The 25,985-nt window shown below is 34.0% G+C and overlaps 1 protein-coding gene across 1 annotated transcript in view; it reads left to right on the forward strand.

Annotated features, from left to right (window-relative positions):
- Positions 1–2,956: 2,956 nt before the first annotated feature.
- Positions 2,957–25,985, forward strand: part of LOC150098976 (uncharacterized) — a 217,843-nt gene continuing 194,814 nt past the window's right edge. The window contains exon 1 of the mRNA XM_090404948.1: positions 2,957–3,267. Coding sequence (XP_090261074.1) covers positions 3,246–3,267 — 22 coding nt within the window. The 5' untranslated portion in view covers positions 2,957–3,245. The remainder of the gene's footprint in view (positions 3,268–25,985) is intronic.

Genomic DNA, 25,985 nt, shown 5'->3' on the forward strand with positions numbered 1-25,985 from the left:
TGGTCGAAGCCGAGAACTTTTCAGCCCACCCTCGTATGTAAATACCCTGCTTAATAATAAACCTTACTGTTAAAAATTTATTTATGAAAATAAATAACTACGACTGTAAATTATTATGATCATTTTATTAATAACATATGAATTATAAACTCCATTCTTCATTTGACCAAAATGTATTGCATAAACAAAATTTCACAAATATCAACCACCAGATCTTTAAATTTCATTTCTAGTGAATTTTCCAAATTAATTTTCCAAAATGCAATCGAATTCTGTTTTTTTATATAAAAAATTATCTTTATCATTTATTCCTACCTTTTTGGTAGTTTTACATACTTAATCTTTAAAAAGTGTGATACCGTTTTTGTAAAAAAGTGTGTCAATACCGAAGAAGTAGAAGGCTGTAATTCAGAAATAGCTACTTCACTGATACTGTTTTCATTGTTAAAATCGAACCTTAATACACTTTGAACTGAAGGCGATTTAGTTTCTCATAACGGAGGTGTAAATGGTATCTCTCGGCTTCTAGCCATTACATTTTTTAATCATGTCATATAGCTGAGTAAATCCATTGCATCAAATACGCACGCACGCACACACAAATATAATGAGATTATAATCAGGAATTTATAGAAGATGGATACAACATTTCTTCCTCTCCCTCCAGAAAAAAAGGGGGGTAAACGAAGGCCATCAGATCTGTTTAAATTCAGGCAATGTTGAAAGGCCTCACAACTGTCTTTGTATAATTTCTACAAGGAATCAATTTTGTGTAAAAGCTTTTATTTTCCAAAATACCTTATGTTTGTATCGAATTCAAATAGCATGTTCAGCTAGGCCAGACTGCTCGGGTTCATGATACTGGATATCAGTTTTATGTTCCCCACGACGGACAGCTGCAGCTACCAGACTGTCTGAAGTAAGACAACAAGAGCAATGGATCTGGTAGATACTTGGAAAGCTGAGTAGAAGAAGCTTGTTTTTGGGTGAAGGAAGGTAGAAATCTTCCTGAGAGAACGAAAAGATACCACAACGTTGAGTGGTCTTAGAACTTTAGCAATACGTTCAGAAATTCCTTTACTATACGGAAGTAGAATCTGAGAGATTTCTCCCAGAGACCTAGAGGCTGGAAGCCTTAAAGCTGTGAATTGCTTTAGGGATAAAGGAACCATATAATTCAATTCTTGGCATAGAAGTTCTTCAGTCGAACAAAAATAAAATATGAACACGGTGTAATAAGGACTTAATGGTTCTGACATTTTTTTGACTGGGTGGTGATGAGAAGTAGCATGGATAGAGCGATCAGCATACGTTTCTTTTCGAAAAAAACTGAGAATTGAGAACCACCAAGTTGACGAAGAATCAATAAATCTAGAAAGGCAAACGGAGTGTAGCTGAATTCTCGGATGAATCATATATTTTCGAGATAAAAAAGTTTCAGATTTGATGGAGAACCATTTCATATCGCATATATGTGATCAACGTATATTGTTTAAGCAAATTAATAGTATTTGTCAAAGGAATGTTACTGAAAAAAGATTTTTAATTTTTGTGATAAGTAGTCTTGTTGTAGTATTAGAAGGACCTAACGAGGATCACAAAAAAATCACATCTACTAAATTTATATCCGTGTATGTTTAATTTGTACACAAACATGACAACCTGCATACCTGTTTTGAGACAATTCGCACTTTTACAGACAATAATACTAGTGTTGGAGAAAAGGGCCACGAGATGGCAGTGGTTGACTACCATACTCTCTTGTTCTCCTGAAAGCCTTGTTTCATTTATAACTTGAGCTCACTCTGAAGGATAGAGACTGGCTGTCAACCTGTCTTCAGAAAGTTACGATTAAAAGAACTTCAATTTTAGGAAATAAAATTCATGAGGGATCTATTTTTTTATTTTATTTTATTATCTTTAATTAATAAAATATGAATAGTACATATTTTAGTATCGAATTTCTAATATGTTTGTTTAATATTAAGTGAAGTGTAAAATGATTCTCATTCAATGGGTGAAGAAAACGCAGAACTTCCGAACTAAAAAAAAAAAAATAATTCATTCGTAATATGGTATGGTAGTTTTTGTTTACCTGGGTAGAATTCAGTAATCAGAAAATTATAGTTCATGTCATAAAAATAATATAGCATTTATTATTATTATTATTATTATTATTATTATTATTATTATTATTATTATTATTATTATTATTACGTGTTTTACAATAAACTAATGTTGTTGCGTTTATTATTACTACATATATTATGACAAATAATAAACGGTAAATAATATGCAATACTAAAAATACAATAACTTAATTTATACCACGAATTACTGTATATTAAATGAGTGAATACCACGATACTTCTATTTGGCATTCTTGAATTCTGTTCCCCCACCCTTCACTACATCATATAATATTCAATAAATTGTATACACGCGTATAGTTTTTTATTATAAAAAAAGAACTTCTGAAACCAGTCTGAATCGATAACTAAATAGATATAATAGATAACAACAGGAACATAACTTATAATAGTAATATATAATAGTAATATATTTGTAATGTGATAAGGACAATTTATTCCACTTCAGTTCTTTCATATACTTTACGTAGGCGTCAGGTGATATCACGGTTTAAATCAACTGACCCAAATAACTAGGCACGGATAATTGACTTCATTTTGACATCAGCTTTATAAAATGACGTCGAAATTTCACCACCTACTCTCGCGAGAACTGAAATAAACCACGTTTACTGTGTGCGCGCATGGCTTTTATTTTATTTCTGTTCATTGAAGAGCACCGGCGGTCAGGTAAAGGAAAACGTCACGTGTAGCGGAAGTGATGTCAGTAGTCGTTCCTCATATGGTAAAAGATGTCTAGCGTGGCGTGTACAGATTAGAGTTACATCATGGTAGTTTCGTAGTTTACCGTCAGCCGTTGAACGGAGTAGTTGAGCTGTAGCACATCTATTGCAGACTGAATGCGACAGATCTATGTTTTTATCAAGCAGTTAGTACTTTAAATAGCTGGTGACAACTAACGAAAGGTGTCTTGATAGTTCAGAAGCGACTTTGGGTAGCATTTAATGTGTTCTTCCTGAGGGGAAGTCTCGTTGTTCCTCAGTTTAAAAACGGCGGCGGTTGTGGACACCCGGTTTGAGGAGAGACGCGTGCGAAGATAAAGTCTACTGGATAGTCTATGTACTGTTTGTTTGGAAAGTTTCAAAAATAATAATAATGGATTCTGTTACTGGTGAAGGTAAGTTTTTACTAAGATTTTATAGTTCGTGCAAAACGGAAAGACGTTTAACTGGCGTGTCAAAATAAGCAGATGTTTTTGACAAGTAGTAACATTTTTTTTTTCCCCTTGACGAAAACACTGTATGTATCATAGCAATTCTGTATATAGTTATCTCCCAAGCGCAGGCAGAATAGATCTAGAAAGTTTTGACCGCAAAATAACTTAATTTCATTATTGGATTAAATTGTAAAATGAAATATAAAAGTAAATAAGAACCGTTTTTACTATAGAAGTAAATAGCTTTCTATTTACTATAGAAGTAGATAGCACGTGTTCAACACCATTAAGTGTTAAACACGTGCTTCATAGAAAAAGGAGAACTTCAGTTTGGTATATAAATTATATTTTTAGATAGTCTGGTGACGTAGTATATATTAACTTATCCTTTACAATTTATTTATTCTAATTAATAAATGACAGTGCCTTTTCATTATCTGAAGTATTTGACTGGATTAATTATGTTTATATTTTGGTTTATTTGCATGCAGAGAAGCCACAAATCGAAATAAAAACACTTTAGTATTTTTTTTATAACTTCAGTTTATTTTGGAGAAATAAATAAATATTTATAATAATATAAATGTTATTTATTTATAATAATATAAATTTTATTTATATTTATTTATAATAAATAAATGTTATAAATTAATAAATTTTAGTGTTCAAAATTACTTTAAAAATAGAAAAACTGATACTGTGTATAGGTGACTTTTTTTTTTTTAGAAAAAAGTAGTTGCACAGCGTTCTCAAACTTGCAAGCCGAAACAAAAACATATTGGTAGGTGGGGGGGGGGGGGTGTTAAAAAGGTCCTGTGCATATTCGGAAATCGGCCAATATACGATATTGATATTTTCTTATAGCATCGCTTACGTGGCATATCTGTGTTCTTTAGTTAATCAATGATATCGATTAGCATAACATTAGCTTTCGTTCCAATATTGAAACGATTCAATCTGTTATTATTCCATTAAAGTGTAACATGAATGTAAACCAGCACCACCTAAATATTCGTGTATGCGCAAGACACTGTGGTGGTGGTGGTGGTGGTGGGCGGGGTAGTTTTGTTGCTACGAGTAACCACATGAAAGGGCAATGAATCACGTGTCATCAATCAGGAATATTTGGTCACAATAGTGCTTGACTGTGCTATATATATGTAGATTGTATGTTTGTTCGTGAACCGATTTGCATACTTTGAGGGCATAGCTATGATACCTACATACCAAATCGCCTAACTCACCTTCAGTTGAAAAGTCCTCGATTTCCACTACGGAATTCGAACCCAGGTCTTTTCAAACTAAGGGCAAATGTCGAGACCGTTACTTTTAAATTCAGCAAATATAATAAACATGCAAAACATATTTGCCATCACCTGTAATCTCGCGTGTCTGTTAATCGATGTCCCTAAAATCAATCCTCTAAATAGTCTACCAGTTTCTCGCAGAAAGAGGCACGGTAACATGAGGAAGATAAAGATAGGAATAGTCTCACACTCCAAAGAAATTAACATTTCAAAGAAATTTAGCATTCTTTTGTGTATTTGGCACGAAACGAGAATAGCGATGATTAGCATGGTTGATGACGATGTCATTACTAAATGCCTAGGAATGGAATGGGGTTTGAAGAACATTCATGTGGATGACTGATGCTACTGGCATCGTCGAAAGTAACAAGTAGACTTACGAGTTCTTCAGAATTAACAAATCTTTTTCTTTTTTTTTCTCTCTCTTTATTATTATTATAGTCAATGTTCTTATGCTCCAGTAAATATTAACACTTCTGTACTAGATAGCATCATTTTTATATTTTGGTTTATTGGTCTTACGATAACTTTATCAAAAGTTATTTTTTAAACCAAATCTTCGGAATTTTTAAACCAATTTTCGGAACACTCTTATGTAAACGGAGTGTTCCGAAAATTGCAGGAGAAAGAGAACTATTTCCTAGTGTTTGTATTTCATACGGGCATGCGCATTTTCTCATAGGACCACATTTGAAAAAATGTGGTCCTATGAGAAAACATCGTGATAGTACGATCAAGTCATCTAAGTATGCGAAAGATTTCTGCGAATTTTGCTGTTCTGTAGACGAGAGTATGCAGAACCTAAATCATGCCTAATTGTTTGGAATTGTGTAAGTGGTTTAACGCCTTCATCCATACATTTTTATTGTGTGTGAAGCTCAGTCGACCTACGACGTTGCTAACAACGACATTCCCAATGGTCTGTTTCTTTTTTTCCAAATTTTTTTATATAACTCCCCCGCACGAACGGTTGTAAACCTATAGCACCTTGGAAGGGAGGGTATCAGGATTTTTTTCCCAACTGAAAACTAGTCTAGAGATCAAACAGTGAACTTTTTCAATCCGCTTCAGGTCTCCAATATGCGATGGTCTCACACAAGCGATGAATTCATCTCCCACCTAATCACAAACGTCCATGCCTGCGACAGGATTCGAACCCGTAGCCTGTTGGTTGGAAAGCGGATTCGCTTCACTCGGCCAGCCAATTTTCGAATCTCTTCTTTAAAGTGACAATTTTCTATGCTTTCAGCAAGACGAATTGCCGCTGCTGTTAGTAACGTACCGTTGGCTACACGGCATCGTATGTACTTCAAAAAACTATGGAGAGCTTCCACATTTTTCTTTGCTGAAAGCTTATCTGGATATTCCGGACTGCAGGAGTGGTTCTTGATCCAAGAAATTAGTTGCCAAGTTCTCAGGCCGCAAAATATATAAGACTTTATTCTTCTTTCTTAATTCTTCCCCTCTTCTACCTTTCTACGGTGTCGAGGTTCGAGGTATGTATTCTTGCAACTGTACTCGAGGATAAGGTGGTTACCCTATGCCTCCCGGTGTGTCCTATGTCTGTAGATGCGTGTGGACGAAAAACCCGAGTTTCCAGGTGAATAAACCCCCTACGGTATGAGACCGGCTAACTTTTCGTCGAAAGAGACCAGATAAAGGTTCCTCAATTCGATTCACTGACGGGAATCAAACCCAGGCCTTTCCGACCAAAGGGCTTCGTATAAGACTTTATACGGTTCATATTTAATTGGATTAATTTTAGTTTACTTTTCAGATTAATATTAAATGAAGTGTTTATTTAAATAGCACATTTTTACAACTTACATGTTTATTCTTTATAGGCAGAAGAATATTAATAAGAAATTTGGCATTACTTTTGTTGTGCGTGAAACTTTCAATATCTGGAAGTATCCTCGTGATAATCTTCATCTTTGAAAAGCTTTTGTTATCTGTTATCTTAAAACATATCAATGTGAAATGGTGAAAACAATATTTATAAAAAAGCTCATTATTGATGTAGACAATTCTCATTTATTGGCGATTTTTTCCCATTTTCCATAGTTTAAAAATTCATTTAATGCACGACTTTAGTTTAAAAAAAAAAATCTAGACAGCAGTCTATTGTCAGACATTGATATTTATTTTTAACTTGCCAGAACTTAAAAATTATCTTGTATTTGAAGTAATACGTTGACTTCGTCAATAAGTTATTTTGGTTTATCTCATTCTTGAGTCATTTAACTGTTTTCCCGCTCTGGGCTAAATCTCTTCCGCAAATACCTTCGGAATGACTAGGTGTTTTGACATTCTTAAAAACTTCTTTTTTTTTTTTTTTTTTTTTTTTTTTTTTCAAGTGCTGTTCAGGTATGGTAATTTTATTTGTTTCACCCAACTTGACGAATCTGTCATCTGTAGGTACACTTAAAAAACTACAAAAGTTAAACGATTATCACACTTTTTTTTTTTTTCGCCAAAATTTTTACTTAACACTATTTACCGATGTGTGCGATATCGTAACTAAGTCGGAGGCTTGCGGGGAAACACGCTCCCGGCACAATAAAGTCAAGGTAGCAAACAATTTATACAAAAAAAAAAAAAAAAGGAAAACTTAATTAAGCGCGTATATAAATAGTGCAAAGACGGCTCAGTTATGTAGGAGTAATGTATTCTTCATTGGCCGATGTTCATTAGATTTATTGATTCATATGTAATTATGGGTTGTGACGGGTGCTATTAGGAAAATAACACGCGGTGATTCACCCATTTAGGCTCGCTTTGAGTCCAGCAATCTCGTTTCGGTCCACTCTTCACCAAGGACCAAACCGGTATGATGTATGGGATCTATCTTTGAGAGAGAGAGACGCTTATAATTGGTATTTTGCTCAGGGCGCAATACAATATCTAGTTATGCTGTTGGTTATATACACAGTTTAAGATTCATTTTTTGTAATGGATTGTTTAATTAATTGTATTTTAATTTTGGAATGTATTAATATTATGTTTATTTTATTCATCTCCCCGAAAATGTAATATATTTTAGGTCTTATAAACTGAATTTCGCGTTGAAGATTTTTCTCCTCCTACCAGTTCAGAAGCGTTACTTATTGGTTAAATTTTAAAAGAATTATACTGCTTTGAAGAAAAGGATGATGGGGGGGGGGGGAATCTGTGAAACTCCATCAATTCCTAACACATTTATTACTGTTGTAAGTTGTTTTACCCTTCAGTTTGTTATTTTAAGTACAGAGATGTATTTCCAATGGAATGTTTACTATTTATCTGTTGCTAAATCTTTCTTAACGTAGCAATTGCAGGTTTTATTGCGAAGTCACTGAACGGAAATCAGCCGTATTATCAGTACGGACAAAGCACTAGAGCTTCTCGGTTTTCGGAGAATTTAATTATGAGATTTAAAAAAAAAAAAAAATGCTGTACTTATCTTATTATTCGAAAAGCTATTACCACTGAAACTTTTTTGAATAATGCGGTTATTTGCAAATTACAATTGCATCTGCTGAATCTGAAAGGAGCTTGGTCCCGTTTAGTATCGTGTGAGATTCTACATACTCCGTCGAGGTTAGTGATGTTATCTTCCACAACCTTAGCATTTCTTGCGTTTCTGTTGTGTTACTGAAAAGTGTTCTGTATTCCGCACGTATCCGAAAGAAGCTTATGTAAATTAAGGGGATATTAAATCCCACATTGTTTTAAAACCGAATAAGAAACTCAAAGATTGGAATCAAAGAGTTTCATGCCGAATATAGTAACTATAAAAGTATCGGCGACTACTAGCGTAAGCTACGTAGTACAAACTAGGGCAACTCGTAGCAAAGGTGGGTAAAGATCTGATCGCTATTCTTAGTATTTACCATAATATAAAACACATCTCCTAGGAGATATATGATGTTATACATTATGGTGGGAAGTCACTACCCAGACCGGTTTCGATCTTTATTGAGATCTCATCAGTGAGTAGCTAGACCAAGTATAATACTAAGGGTATAGCGAAAAGAACTTATATACTTTGCTATACGTATTGTCAAAAAGGTGCACCCATAAATATTTAAAATAAAGAGCCAATAGGCTTCATTTCGGCTATGTAAACATTTAAATTAAGGGGATATTAAATCCCACACGAAAGAAGCTTGTTTGTCACAAATAGGATTGAAAACTGCCCCCAAGAGAATTCGCTATGCTTGTAGGTAGTGAATTCTCTTGGGGGCAATAATGGTCAAGAAATTCATCCTGTATGTTTTGGTTGTGCGATAGGCTGCTTTTTATATTACCCGGGTTATTCTTACTCTTTTGTTATTTCAATTGAATTGACACGCGATCATGTTAGCCAGTTAATTCACTGGGATGCAGGTTTACTTTACTTTCTCTCGTATTAACATCCAATTAGATTGTAATACAATTTTTTTTGTGGTATTCCTGTTTTATTGATATTATAAAGTTTTCTTACGACTTGTTTGACCTTTTAAAGGTCAAAGTATTTAACTTTTCTGGTATATAATGGTAGAGTTGAAGTATCAAACAGTGCAGACTGTATTTTGAAAGCATGCAATTTTGGAAATCGTTTGGAGATGACCCATTTATCGTTCGCATGTAACAAAAGAGTAATTAATAATCCTGTAAGCCTTACGTGAGGATTCGTGTGATGGATTGCACCTAAGTTGTATTTTGCTGTCAGAGAATAAAAATACAGACGATGATAATTGTTATTCTCAGAATGGATGGAAACAGCGCACATATTTTACACCAATACTGTTCTTAACATCGAAGCGAGTGATTAGTGTATCGTTTCTATTAATACGTGTTTATTTGACAATCGCCATCACATCCACTGTATAACTAGATGCAGGACTAGACTAAGTGTTGTTGCAACTCTATGTACAAAGTATTTCTCCCATTTGAGATTTAAAATGGACGGTAATATATCCTGTTGTGGCTAACAGAAATCAATTCCCAACTTCTTTCTCTCTTAAAAAAAAAAAAATGTCTCTGTATTCTAAACACACTGGAGGACACCGTGTGTGTATTTGAATGTATTTTTTAAAAAAATGCGTATATCAAAACATGAAATAATAAATACAGATAAATGGCTAAACCCCGCCTTCTGACGAGTAAGGCCGGGAGGACGTGTAGTGTATGTCAAAGAAAGCGTGAATTCAGTTCGTTTAAGCTCGCAGAAATTCCCCCACTGAGGGGAAAGGGCCATTAACATTCTTCTTTTTGATGGATCCCTAGTGTTCTCGTTACCCCGGAAAGTAGAGACTCGCAAAATCCCCCAACTCCACAGGGGATACAAAATATATTCAATTATTCGAGGAACCTACTTTACAAAATGCGTGAGTGAAGACCGGCCTGACTATACTAGACTACCGGTATTTATTATTCACCTACATTTGCTGTAACGACTGCTTGCGAATTCATTCAACTGCAGATTGGCATGAAAGCGATAGATGTTTTTATTTTTATTTTTTTCAGTGACTCGTATAAAAATTTTCGAAGAGAATTTTATAAGACACGTGAATAACTGAAACTTTGATGGACCTTATCTCAAATTATAATGTTGACTTATTTAAATATTAAGAAATAAAAAAAAAAATACTGCGTATATATATATTAAAAAGATTCTGTCAAGTAAAAGAAGCTTTTTTGCACCTCAAACTCGAGTGTAGATTTTTGTTTGATTTCCACATTTCAGCTTTTATTTTTTATTTTTTAAATATTATCTTCATTCTGAATTTGATGGACGTGACAATATTAGAAAACTTGCTAATAATTATCAGTCGGTATTTTTTTGTGAACCTATTCTAAACAGCGTGAGTAGTACGATATGCTTTCTCTCTTTTATTAAATTCTTAAATCTACTTGTGCAGCGGGGGACGGTAATATTGTGCCATTGCTTAAGGGTATGTAACTAGAGGGGCCAAGTTACAAATAAGTTATCTTTCTGAAGCGATAATTGAGATTTGGAGACGCTGATCAGGACTAGAATACAGAATTTGGTACATGAGAGCATCGTGCAGGCCAGTGACTTTTCAAGTCTTATTTATAGCAACCTGATTGGATTTTATAATAAGATAATAATGGGGGGAATAACAAAAATACATATATACAATAGTTCTAGACTTTGTAAAGTTATTAACCGATTGCTACATAGAAAAATTCGTATTTTAAACGGTAGCAAATTGAGTTGAATAACTCAATTTGCTACCGTTATTCGATAGTGCGGTATTTTCCTAAATGTTCCCATGTTAGCGAAGTAATGTTCAAAGAATTTCAGCTATAAATAACGTTGAAATTAAACATAAGTAAAAATTTCCATCTGTCTGAGAATATATAGACCGGAAAATTTTGAAACCTTAATTCCCGATCTGTATGTATAAATGAATTGGCATAAATTTTGTTGTAAACAGTGACAATCGTTATTTTTTAAAATAGAATTTAACGACTTGCACCATGAACAATATTTAAAACTTTAGACACTAATTAAAATGAAAGCTGTTGTAATTGCCGATTTAATCTTAATTTTGCTAAACCATTACCAAACTAATTATTCACATTCAGTGTATTTGTGAATAATGAATATTTGGGCTTGTTTTTCGGAGTAATAACGCCCAGACTTGAGTAACTGTTCGCCGAAAAACAAGCCCAAATATTCATATATATATATATATATATATTTAAATGATGTAATTAGTAAATGCAATTTTACTTGCAGTATTATATTATTCCTATTACGTGATTCATCGTAATATCTAATCGTAAAAGCATTAATTTATTCATATATGTAAAAATAACACTTATTACGATACTTATATGTAAAAATTATACAGTGAAAATAGAGGTGTGCACCAAAACATTCTTAAGATAGAGGGCACCAGGACATGAGCTTTGGAAACTGTGTGATTGGTGGATCAGATAGCGATTTTCTGATAGATATCAAAGAGTTATATAGTGGAGCAGTCTCTCAGAGCAAAAAAAGGTAAAGAGCTGGGCTCTACAGGAGCCCAAGGACAGATTTTGCCCTTGAGGGCCCCCATAATGATTATTATCAGTTAATGGAAACTTCAGAAGGATGCAATCAGAGATTGTTGGGGCCACTTTATCTATGTAATAATTCTGCGTTTACGTACAACATTCTTTACATAGCGACAAAGAACATTGTCAACTCGAGGGTTGCTCCGAAACATTCACTCTACATCCTTACGAATTTTTTGTTGTTTTTTTTAACTGCAGTATAGTTTTCTTTTTTATTTCGCATTGCCATATTCGAATTCCGATGGCTTTGCAATTAGATTCTTTCAGCGGGATATTTGAGATGCTATTAGATGAATTTCTCGCTTGGCTGACTTACGAGGATTTTTTTTTTTTTTTTTAATATCAACCTCCACACACGACAGCGCTATGTGTTTAGGCAAGTGAAGCTCTTAAACAAGTCCTTTCGCCTCAGTTGACCATAGCTTCAGTCATTATAATAAACTTTATTTTATTTTTTATTCAGACAGTCAAAATTGCAGCAACTGTCTTTATTCTATGTTATGTTATTCAGCTGGCTATATTATAATATAACACCAGGGGCTCGTCTCTACCAACTGAGCTACGCAGGCTCACAGTGATAGTCTACTCCATTATGATATCTACGGAAACCTTGTTATTTCTGTTTTCTCTGTGCACCCTTTTTATCTTTTATTCAGTTCGCTCAAAACTGTCCAAAAAATCTTTTATTGAACAGTTTTCAAATTCACAAAAGCCCACAGAACAGGAAATTTTGGACATCTAAAATAGATTGTAATTCATATGTTACTGTACTCTTGATAAACTTGTATTTTATTTATATTTGAAATTAAGAGTTTAGAGTAAAATTGTCATATAAATTCTAATTTCGTACAAAACATGAATAGTGTATAACAGTGTTTTCCAGAGAAAAAAGAACCCTTCAGTGATTCGGGAGGGGACTGATTTTTTTTTTTAATCGTTATACTAATTAACCCCCCCCCCCGGTAATATGCAGCCATTACAGCAAGTTATAAATATTGCATACAAGTCAATATTAAAACCAAAGTTGAAATTGGGGGGAGGGAGGCAATTATTTTAAGTCCCCTGCTATTCCATCCCTTTTATGTGAATACACTGCAATAATTTCTTTGTCACAATAACTGAAATTGATGTGTTAGTAGCATCGAATTACAATGGAGCCGTCACATAAATTTTTTATGTAGGTTATTATCGATGATAAATGTATTTTCTTCGTTTCTTTCTAGTTATGTACTTGTCTACTATTATAACAAATATGAAACTTTTTATAGCCAATTATGAGAAGACGCGATCGTTATTAATGAGGTTGGGGTCTTTCTGTGCAGCATTTACCCTCTCTAGAGATGAAGAAAAGTTGTCTTCTAGCTCAGGATGTACTAGGCAGGTAGATGAGATTGCCCATCATTATGAACTTTATTATTAGGGTACAACTACGCAGAATAATTTGATTTTTTTTCCGCTTTTTTTTTTTTTTAGTGGAAAGAGAATTACCAGTCCTCAGCTCTTTTTTATTTTATTTTATTTTTTTTTTATTCACTACAGTTTTGGATTCGATACTTTTGAAGCATTCCTTTGTGCTAATTCAGTTAGTCTCGCATTTGATTTATTTAATGAGAAATGGTAATAGTAATATTTGAACTAACAGAGAGTTAATAATTTTGTAAGTTTAATAAAATGTACTTTAAAAAATTATTAGGGTACAAACAACGCGGAATAATTTGATTTTTTCCCCACTTTTCTTTAGTGAAAAGAGAATTATCAGTCCAGAAATTATTTTTACAATAATAATAATAATAATAAATTAAACTAAAATCCTTTTTAACCTTTACTTAAGCACCAAGGTCATGAAGCAAAACCGGATCATTCGTACCTTGTGCTTAGCAAACAATCCAAGCGACCTTCAGTCAAGTAATAAACACAGTGACAGGAAATATGTTATTTTGTATTTGTTTAGTATTCAGCTGCCGGTAAACGTGGAATAAATCCAGATCGTTTAAACAAAATGTAAAATTAAATTCATAAATAGTCCTGCTTTCATTGTGAATGGCTAATAATTGAATTTATGCTGTTGTACATTTTTTTTATTATCAGTTATTCATAATAACAGTACTTTGTGCAATGTTATGTTATCTCTGGCTTTGTATGAAGGTCGAGCGCATGTATTAACCATTAAGACAACGTAAGGTTTTCCTCTACATGCTACGCCCGTCTGTTTGTTAATATCTGAAGGCAATGGAATATAACCATTCCACAGACAGTCGTGTAGGAAGATGCTTACTGAAAATTACAAAGATAGGATTTAAGCTATATAAGATCATGTCTGTTTGCGTTCACCATCTCTCAGTAATATTTTCAAGATAAACCATTTGATGGATTTTAATGAAATTTGCTCGCTTTTTTTTCCATTACATCAACAGCTACAGTGACGAGACAGATAAATGCTCACGCATTCTATAGTAAACTGTTTTAGATTTACTGCTTGCATAAAGCAGTTATATCCGCCTCTTTTTCGTTATCCAAAAGTAGCAGCATGGCGTGACTACCTTGCTTTAGTTTTCAAGTCGTCTTGTTCTCTGCTGATTTCAGTTTAATTTGCCAAGGATCGTTCTATAAAACAAAACATGATAATCGTAATTGTACAACATCTCTGACAGACGCCTTCCTTCTCTGTGATGATTACAGTTCTAAAGAACTTGAAGAGTACTTAGGAAATAGCAGAATGGTTAAGCATCACATGATTTTGATTCCCCTCTAAGTGACGAGATTTTACGAGTCGCGTGATGTTTGTTTTTACCCAAGATATCCATTAGGGTCATGCAGTTCCCTTTCTAATTTTAGACTAAGGAAAAATTGCTCAGCCCGCATCTTCTTAGCATGTTCTAACACTAGCAAACTTAAACTCCCTATCCGACCAAACTTGTGTATAATAGTCAGTCATTCTCACGTTCTTCCAAGAGTTTGTATTTAGTTTCTCAGCCATCGAGTTACGTCTTTGCTTCTCGATACAACGCCCTTTTACTCTTTGCTCTTGTTCTTCATCGTTCCTCGTTTTTTTTTTTTTTTAATTTTTTTAAACCTAAAGGTAGGTCTAATGTAGGTTTTATAGATGAAACATATATCCATCTGATGAACTTGGACACAATATTTGAACGACTAAGTAAGAAAAAATTGCGAATCAAGTGCATTATACCACTCAAGTCTACTTTTACACATTACAGAGTGATATAGCACACTTTGTGCTTTCAGCTAAGAAGATCAAGGTTAATTATTATTATTATATAAATCCCTCAAGCCATATGGTAGTGCAGTAATTGCATCGGTTATCTATCTCATTCAGACACACCCTCGTCTATTTTCAGATTAATAAAGGAACAGCTTGGAAACCTATTTTTGTCACTACCATAATCCTGCGAAATCTGACTTAGATCTGATGATATGAACTAAACCCTTTTAACCAATAAAAGCATGAAAATTTCATACCAATTGGTTCTTAATGTTAATCCAGCATATTTTATTTGCAAAGTGAAATCATTTAATGCTTTTTTTCTTTGTTATTTGAAAGGGTTTCTTATGATTGGGACTCATTATACGCTAGATTTCACACTTCACTCATTATATATATTATCAAATGAATCTCTAAATGTGAATATAGATCTGATTTGATCTTATTAGCTTGCATAACGTTTATAAATTTGTTTGCCTTTCATCTCGTCCCCCAAAACAAACACGTTTGCGGTTGTTTGACCAACTAGAGAAGTCTTCCTCTCTCTCTCTGAACTTAAAGACTTCCATTTAATTTGGTCCCTGCTTTTCTGATGACTTTTACAGTAGACTCTTGTTGTGAGGAAAGTTGCATAAATTCCTTCCTCGTACAAGGATACGGGTGATATCTTTTACTTGGCAAATCCTAAGTACTCATTTATGACCCAAAAAATGCATGCATTTTAAGCACCTACTTGACATTTCTTAACTATAAATAGTTTTCCATCTGAACGAACACTCTTTGGTTTATTCCTTTTTGTTATGCATATGCTGTAGCAAGTGGCTTAGACAAATTTGTGCAGCCATAACTGGGTTTCCTTTAGTTAAACTACAGGATATATTTAGGAAAAAGGAGTGTGTAGGTTTCCTCTGCTTGGCGTTTGCCATTAATAGGAACAAGAGTTAATGGGCATCCTTCCGTTAATTAATGCATATTAACCGACGTAAATGGAAGCCTTAAATTTGTCATTGGTCTCTTTCGTTGCATTTTGCGAGTTCATTTTTTCCCTTTGAAGAAGTACAGCAGACCGCCTTGACTATGAGGCTAATTAAAAATATTATTTTAGAAACCAAAAGGGTTATATTAAGGCACCGTACTTGGTGTATCATGAGTGTGTCAAATAGCAAATGGATTAGTTCCTCTTTAGTATGTCTGGAATACAATGATGCATGACAGTCACCGTGGAGGTCATTTTCAGATCATGTAATAATTCATTTGGCCAATAACGGGATTCATTGCTCAGTTGAGCATGTTAAAAGCGTTGTTAACTTATTTCATCTTACTTTCAATCTTTCCGCTTCAAGTGCAAAGCAGGTCGGGTGAAATGGGTGAATAGTTCCTCCATTACATAGCAAAAGTGTCTGTGAGTGGAAAAGGTTATTGGTAAAGCAATTTGCAGAACTTCAGTCAAGAAAGAACCGTTTCTTTCGTCTTCTTTTTTTTTTTTTTTTTTAGTTTCTTAATTATTTTGTACCGTGGGGACGAGATTAGACCGAACTATTTTAGTATTCCCCGTAAAATTTATTAGCTTAGGAAGTCTCTTAACGCCTAGTGCTCATATCTTACTATGGCTATGCTTGGTCAAAGAAAGCGTTTGAATTTCAACATAGACATGAGAAATGTTCAACTCATTTCCGACCAAGGCAACCCATGAGTTAACCGGTTTTAGATTTTGACGGCAGGATTTTTCCCCCCTTTTCTTTGCCATATCTTAAATAGTGTTTGAATATGGAGATTGCGATGATTCCAATCCATAATTTTAAAAAAATATATAAAAAAAGTTGGCAAACTTTACTCATCAGGGATATAGCTTAACTTTGTCCACAGTTGATTTTAAACCCACCAATTTAAAACAATAAAAATACAAGTAGAACAGTAATGTTTACGATATGAAGATAATCTTAGTTTAGTTGGAAATAATCCCGAAAACATTAAAATAACGATATAATTACCCTATTATATATCCTGTCCTATCCTAGTATACTAGGATTTCAACTTCACCAGGATAAAACTGGATATTTAAATGTATAGCGAAATAAAACAAGGGACAAATGGTCCGTTTACTATTGATAACCAGACATTTGAAAATGCCAATACCTTTGGAATATCTTGAAACGTTAATTACTCAAGATAATAAAACGAATACGGAAATACAAGCTAGAACACATGCATCAAATATCTTAACATTAATAACATCGTTATTTATATTTGCAATAAAGATCTTTTGAGGGACAGTAAGTTAGAAGAATTCAAAACACAGTTTCTGTCGCAAGTGCAATACAGCGTCTAGCAGATTTACTACCAATAACAAAACTATATTATATGGAAGTGAGATATGGACTTCGGAGAAAGAGATATACAGAGAATTCAGTCAGCAGAAATGAAATTTTTTAGAAAAACAGAAAAATTAATCCTATTAGATAAAAAAAAAATAGTGAAATAATTAAAAATCTTAAAATTAATCCATAACAGACTCAGTGATTAAATATATCCTACAGCAAGAATGCAGAGAGAAAGATTACCAAAAAAGATCTTAACATATAAGTCCAGAGGAACAAGAAATAGGGGACGACCAAGAAAAAGATGGATTGAGTCCGGAACAGGCTACTTTGCGTAGAACCTGGATTAGGAAGAAGAAGAAGAACAAAATCATATTTCGTTTATGGATTAATAATACCTAATAGAAGCACGGAGTTTTCATTCATTGATGCAGAAACATTAAATTTAGTCACACGAAGAATAAGTGATTCCTTGTAATGCATCGCTTCTTCCTCAATATGAAAATGGTGCCATTAACAGTGGAAAGTATAACTGACAGTACTTTGCATAGCAACTTTATAATATGATCTCTTAGGTTATCACAGTTTGATGAAATTTTAAATTTCAAAGCTTTTTTTTTTATTGTGCATAATTCGAATGAAAATAAAACTGAAATAGTGACAATTTTTGTAAGGATTCCAAATACCGAACTTCAGTAGAATTAGTGCAACTAAAGCCGAGAAATACATGCGTCAGATGGACAAACAGAACAAATCTAATAGGTGTCTGACGTGTTACCAAACGTTCCTAAAATGCAAAGGGAAAAAAACAAAAAGCAAATTTTCTTTTGACAGTCTGTATTGTTCGTTGTTTGTATGCATATTTTTAGAGACCTACCCATCTTCTTATGTTACAAACTGTCGCAAAATTTCACCTCTTCCAAAAGAGCATTATGCAATTCAAAGCCACCATAACGTCAGTTCATGCAAATAAAAATAAAATAAATGGTTCCAAATTGTTATCTCGAGTAATATACGATATTGTTTCCAACGTAGATTATTTTGCAATGTTTAAACAGTGGCTGGATAACTGCTACTTGTTTATCAGCGGATTAGCATGATTTTGCAGAAACATCTGCTGTTTTCAAATTTTCCCCCTCGTCTGTGCGCGTGTGTGTGTATGTGTGTAATCAACATTTTGTGTGTGTGTGTGAGAGAAAAATATTTAACTAGATTAACAGAAAAGCATTTCGTTTTTTTTTTTTTAAGTTAAGGAATATTACATCCCATATTGTTTCTTAGTTTTGTTTCCAAAAGACATAGTTTGAATTCATCCAATCATAGTACAGCAATTTGAATATCCACCTTATCGTCTACTATATTTTCAATAAGTATTCTTATTTTCTTTAAGAACTATAACGAAAAAAAAAGTTGTAATAGCTAAAGCATTTCACAATACTTCGTCTGCAAGTTTAATATTTGATCAAAACGTTTATATATATACATACACACACGCGAGGGTGGTCTGAAAAGTTCTCGGCCTCAACCATAGATGGCAACACTGTCGGCAAGATTTTTTTTTTTTAAGTTGGTACATCTATTATAAGCATCCATGTGAAATTGCAAGTCATTCTATTGAATAGTTTGTTTTATCCAGCTGTCTGAAGCAAAAGTTGTTGTCTGTATCCCTTGAAATGGATAAAATTGAGTATCATGCGGTTATAAAATTCTTTGTAAAAGAAGATTTAACGCCAAAAGAAATTCATTCAAAGTTTAATAAAAGTTTATGGGCACTCTTCTCCTTCGTTTTCGACAATTAAGAAATATGCTGCCTGCCGAATTAAAACGTGGCCGTACCAGCCTTCAAGATGATCCACGTGAAGGATGTCCAAAAAGTGTAACAACACCAGAAATTATTGATCAAGTGCACGATATGGTATTGGATTACCGGCTAGTCAAAGTGCGTGAAATTACTGAGACTATAGACATTTCAAAAGAACGTGTAGGATATATTTTGCATGAAGAATTGCATATGAAAAAGTTTTGCGCAAGATGGGTGCCGCGCTTACTCACACCAGATCAAAAATGCACTCGCATGAAACTCTCTGAACAGTGCTTGGAGCGTTTTAAGAAGACTAAAACTGATTTTGTGCGTCGATTTATTACTATCGATGAGACTTGGATTCACCATTACACAAGAATCCAAAATCCGATTGTTCAGCGCCAAAGAAGACAAAGGCGGTTCCATCAGCAAGAAAGGCTTATTAATTATTAATTATTATTGTTTATTAATTATCTTGAAAAGGGTAAAACAGTAACCGGGGAATATTATTCCGATATTTTAACCAGACTAGACGAAAAAATTCGTGAGAAAAGACCCAGTTTGCAGAAGAAAAAAAAAATCATCTTTCATCAGGAAAATGCACCTGCCCACAAAGTTGTTTCGGCAATGGGAAAATTAAGGGATCTGCACTATGAATTGTTGGAACATCCACCCTATTCCCTATTTGGCTCCCTCTGACTTCTATCTCTTCCCAAAACTAAAACTCTTCCTCGCTGGTCAGCGTTTTTCTTCGAATTAAGAGGTGATTGCAGCTGTGGAGGGTTTTGCAGATCTTACTGAGAGCCACTAAGGAGAAGAGACGGGATAATGGCGCTGGAGCATCGCTGGAAAATAAAAATAATTTTGAAATTATAAATTCTTTTTTTATTGTTACGCCGAGAACTTTTCAGACGACTCTAGTATTTGATAGTAGTATTTTTAAACAGAAACTCTGGCACTTATGCATTTAACAGGACTAATGAGAAAGCTGAAATATTAGTGTGCTTACTGGAAAGTAAATCCTTTGCCTACAGTACAAACGCATTTCTTACCATTTCGAATACTGTCGTAAATTTTAAAAATGTTTATATTAAACTAGGACACTGAGATGCATAATTTACAAAGAAAAGATTTGGGTTTTATTCTGCCGGTAGAAGCAAACAGCCGGAAATTGGTGCACAGTGGACTGATTCCTCTAATACAGTGTTTCTCAAAATGTGGTACGTGTACCCCCGGGGATACGCGAAAGGTCTTCAGGGGTACGCGGCAATTTTCATCTATGCATCATTAACGCATGAAATCATTATTAAGAAAAAAAATAATTATTTTAAACGTATATATTTCCCAATAAATGATATATTATGTATGAATTCTCCTACTTAAATTGCGAGTTACTATCGCCAGGACGTGAACGTCGTGGCGATAGTAACTCGCGCCCTGCGGTAAACAACACGCCCTCCTCAACAGCGTCACTGTACTACTTTTTATGCTAAGTAGTTTTATTGTATCACTGAATAAGGTACAGAGACATTTGCAGTCTGGGTAATATATTTCTCAACTAATAGTGCAATTAGAGACAACTGGGATAAAAACTGCACTAACTAATGAATCACATCACCCCCCCCCCTCCAAACAGAAACTGCTGTATAGACTCAAGGAAAACCATATGTTGCCGGTGCAACATATGGTTTGCTTGAGTCTGTACAGCACCCCCTTCCCGTCGTGAACACGTTAAAATTAAGAAATATATAGTGAATGTGTTTCAGATATTATGGAATTCGGTTGAAGAGAATTAGCATTTCAACTCAACTGTTGGCCTGCCTTTGTCTTTGGTTCGCGCGATCTTTTGTTAATACCGCACCAATCATATGCACATCTTCATAGCTGCTCTATCTCTACTGACCTGCCATTGCTGTCTGTTTCTCGTTCTGCTTTTACTTCTCATTAGTCATTTGTGAAGGATTGTTCACTAAGTCTTGTAAATTACTGGTAATATTTGCTTGAAACAATGGGAAAGAAGATGACGCTATTTGGGTAGATGGCTTTGACGATGCACACAAGGAAACTGGTCTCGATGCCTAAGCGATAGCGAATAGGAGCTTCTTGGTAAGTCACACCATTTTCAATTTTTTTCTGAAAACTTTAGTTTCCGAATATCCCCGCATATATCTCGCACCACGATTTTTTAGTTTTAATTTTGGGAAAAAAGTGCGAGTTATGTTCGAGTAAATACGGTCATTTTTTAGCTTTCAAATTCTTAAGTATGGTCAATGGTTAAAGACTGGATTTATAAAACGTACAAAAGAGAGCAATATAGCAAATACAAATAGCTGTAAGCAACAAGAAAACATTGATATTGCATCTGGATCAAATGAAATTGATAAGGATGTGTCGTCTGGCATCTCTAGAGAACCAACTAGGAAGAAGATGAAAAATTTTCGTAAGTATGATATGAATTACTTGAAATGTGGATTTTCATGGACGAGAAATGAAGAGGAACCGATTCCAAATTTTGTTCTATTAAAAATAAATCATTTTTTGTTTACATGAACATATAAATTCAAATAAAATAGACATTTACAATGAAATATACTTTATTTATTTATTATTATTTTGATAAGGGGATACTTGGTAATAATGAAAATTTAAGAAAGGGTACGCGGATATATGAAGTTTTAGAAACACTGCTCTAGTAGTAAATTAATAACCGACTATTTTTATCCCGACTTGAGCTTTATAATGTATTCTTTATATCGTTTTTCTCTTTAAACTAACACGTCATTCTTCTTTGTTCATAGAAATTAACTCACATGTTTGAGTTAAGTTATATTAATGTGTCCGATTTCCAACTATGGTATTCAGTAGTCGTTTGCAAGACTGTGGTCAGTATATGAATTCAAGTAGTTCCACTTATCTCACTTCCCCTCTCCTGTTGTTCGTCCTTATATTCCTTGCTGGTTGTTCAGATGCGCGGAAATAACCTCTTGACAGTAGACTTCATGTCGAGCTGCAGAATATACGAAACAGTGACTCAGATTATTGATGACCTGCGCGGTGCAATTGAAAGCAATAAAAAAAAAAAAATCTTTTGATGGGTATATGAAGATAGCAATTAAAGTTTGAGATTCGAATTCTCTCTGAAGAGGGTACTTCTCCCTACTTATCAGCAGGTGGCTTTTCCAGAAGTGCAAATACGGAACTTGTTTTATTTATTTTTAATTGATTTACAAATTTGTGTTTGAAAACGCATAAAAAGAATTTTACACTATAATTCCGTATGATTAAGGAAAGGATTTGAATGCAGTATGCACGTGAAATTGTTCATTGAAATAAAACTAACCATGGCCCCTTAAGGGTAAACATAATACCGAAGCCTCTCTCTGTGTGTTAGCAGAATAAGTGCTTTCATTCATTGTGGCTTATGATAGTAGTATACGTGGGTGTATGTCCTCAATAGGCCCCATACCATTGAAGATAGTTCGGCTACATCTTTGTGTATAATGTATGGTTTGTTTGCGAAACTTGAAAAGTGTCTCATAGCTTACTCTTCGCTATAAATAATCTATAGATGCTCCTGGAAAATAATACAGAAGTTAGCATATATGTGCGAGATTTTAACCAAATGAAATACTTGATTTTAATCAATCTATTTTCAGTCAGATATATATAATAAGGTACTTTTGAGCCTTTTAAAGTATCTTGTTGCCGTATTTTAAATGCTCGTGTTTATTTGTATTTATTTATTAGTTATTTATCACCTACTTTGATAAGAAACTCTCTCACTTTTTATATTCTTAAAGAAATTATATTGGAGAATTATTAGTAAAGAAAAGAAGCACATTTGGACCTTCTTTTACGAATATTTTCTACATACAGGATCAATTAGTATAAATTTATCCTGGATTGCTTTGGTAATGTTTAATTTAACAGGCTGGTTCGAGGAACTCCAGAAGATAAGTGATCATTTGATCAGTAGTGCCACGTTCCTCCATACTGATAATGGTATTTCCGTAGTCATTGGGGGGGCCCAGTGAAGTGCCTTGTACGACACTTTGCTTGGCAGTTTCGTGAATCATCTACTTTCGTATTCACCTCATTCAATGTTATATTGCTAGTCTTGAAGAATTACGTCATCCGTGCTGTATGCAAATAGCTGGGGCAACGTCTCTTTCTGCCAGTTCTTCCATAGGCAAAACTGGTTTGTTTACTTCTGGCTTAGAAATATCCGCTAAAAGAAAATAATGCAGTGTGTGAGTGAGGTGGAAGTACATACGTAATAAAAAAAGATATTTTTCTACCTTTATACTTTATGAAGTAATCGGTTATTCATTTGCCAAATTTTCTCTCATTTGGGTTGATATCACTTCGCAAAATTTGTTTAGTGATTTTAATACCCAAAATTTGAAAAATATGTGAGAAAAATTCTCACATATTTGTATTGTCGTTAAATTGGTTTCCTTTATTATAATTTGTATGTCTGACATATTGCACTCTGTGAAAGAAAATAAATCCATGTTATAAACAAAAGCATATCAGAGGAGTATATAGGCTTCTTTGTACATTAAACTGCTGTTCTGTAAGTATTTTTTTTTTTTAATTTTATTTATTTAACTTTTCCCAAAACTCGTAAAACTATTGTAAGGTGGACTCGCCTCTTGAGTTTGAAATATAACCTGCAGGGTTCAGAATTAAACATTTTTATCACATACAATCCAAGTAATATTAATTTGTATACATAATACGAATATTCTGGCATTTTTTATTTTATTTCCTATTTTAAATTATAAATGGTTGTGCTCCGTTGAATTACATTATGTTAATTGTCTTCCTCAACCTTATTCTATATCCGAAGCGAACCCAACATGGGATTTGCGAGATTACCAAATATACTAGTCTCCTGAAGGCTCCAGTTTTTCTGAACACACTGTTTAAAGAGTGGGTGGTTGGAGCTAGAATATGCCGGTAACTTCCAATTATCCTAACAAGTTTTCCTTTACTGAAATACAAATGAGTGACTTTGTAAACACCATTGGGGGATGCTTAGGAAAAGGAACCGCGGTCTACCATATCAGTCATCGATCTACCTCATTGTGAGCAAGTCCAATTTTGAGGGCTTCCAACTAATCCCTATCTTTCTTGCCACTCTTCTGGGTGGTAATGGTTTTTGAACTAGCCAGACAGTTTTCTTGTCTCGCTGCAAAAATCGGTAGTTGACTTGAATGTATACGTGTGCTGAATGAAGCAGTGAGCTTAACACCAAATCCCTTGTTGATAGTTGAAAATAATGAAAATGGCAGCAAAGAGAGTGAAGATTTGAAACCTGTTTCGTGTTATTAAGGTCAAAAGGAAACGAAAAGTGAAATTTGTGGCGGCACTGAATGATTCATGTTATTGTGAAGAAATATTAATTCCAAACATAGTTGTCGTAGGAAGTCTTCCGACTTCTCTTGAATAAAAATGACTCCGTTTTAATATTATTTGTAATCAATAAATTGTAGATAGAACACACACTGGTTATTCACGGCAAAATTCGTGGTTGCTCAACGATTCTAATGTTTTCCTTTCCATTGTTATACACACTAAAAAATCTTTATTTGTATGCGTAAAGTTTGAGAACTTGACTTTTAAGATTCTTGAAACGAATTGGGATGATAAACTGCCATAAACATTACTAGGAACACAAACACGTTTAAATTTTTTATTATAACACATTTCAAATTCAAATGTACACAACATTCTCAATCTATTTGCATAACTCTATAAAAAAAAGTAGAGAATGTTGTATTGATATATGCGAAGAAGAAGCTATATAAGAAATACTATGATGGAAGAAATGATGGAGATTTTGTTAAATCTCCATCATTTATTTATATTTATTAACAGCATTAATAAACGAAACAAAATACTGCATCATTGTATCCTACACTGTTGAATTGCTTTACAAAAGCAGTCAGCACTGTAAATTTCCCTTTTGTTATGGAGAAGCAGCTTTTTTTTTTTTTTTTTTTTTTGAAATTTTATTCTGCTGTATGATTTTTCACGCTTCAAGAACCACCTGCAGCTTTTTGAGCAGACGACTGAGATTTGGCTCACTAAGCCACCTACAGTTATGGTGCTTTAGTAGGCCAAGTTTGAAGCGATCTTATCATGTATGAGTCAGTGCTGTCATATTCCATTTGGGAAAGTTTTTCGCAAAGTGTAGATGCAGGTTTAATTGTAAGAACAATTGCTAACATAAAAAAACCGGTTCTTTATATTATTGTTTCGTTTAAATAGATAATAGTCTCGACTGGTACGCCTACGCAACACACAAGTTATGATTTTTCTTGTATCTACGTTTCAGTCGAGGGTCAGTGAAATTATCCGAATATGTTCCCAAGATATACCTAAGTATAAAAGTGTTGCTTTAATGTTAGCTCATATCTGTGACTGTAGTATAAAGATGCATTTATATTAACTTTAGGATAAAAATACTAACGATACCATTAAGGCATTTTTCCATATATGGATCTTTTCAGTAATCTTCAAGGTAGCTCTTTTGTGATTCTTCTAACTTGTTTCTTCATATTCTGTTATTTCTTTTCCTTTGTATTTCCTTTCTCTTGGAAGTGGAAATGAGATCGTCTAGGATGTAGAGATCATCTAGAGAAGGGAGGAATCTGATATTGATATATTTTCACAATTAAATGAATTATCGGCTGAAAGTGGTCTGTTGTTCCGCTAACCCATTAGCCGGAACTATGTCACTCCATGCCGAAGTAAATGTATCTGCTTGCAACCACTGTCATGTACATGTTATCCAATGAATCCGTTGACACACTTCCGTATTCAACTCTTGGGACACGAACAGCCATTCATCATCACAAAATGCTTCCCCGCCACCTCCCGGAGAACTAATGGGCACAAGGACAACCCGAAAACCCTCTATTACCTCACCTATCCAGACACTAACAATGAATACAATGACCAGAGTAGTAAACTAT

Source organism: Typopeltis vanoorti, chromosome 15 (assembly GCF_054136105.1).
Source record: "Typopeltis vanoorti isolate ZY-2024b chromosome 15, IOZ_Tvanoo_1.0, whole genome shotgun sequence".
Lineage (NCBI taxonomy): Eukaryota > Metazoa > Arthropoda > Arachnida > Uropygi > Thelyphonidae > Typopeltis > Typopeltis vanoorti.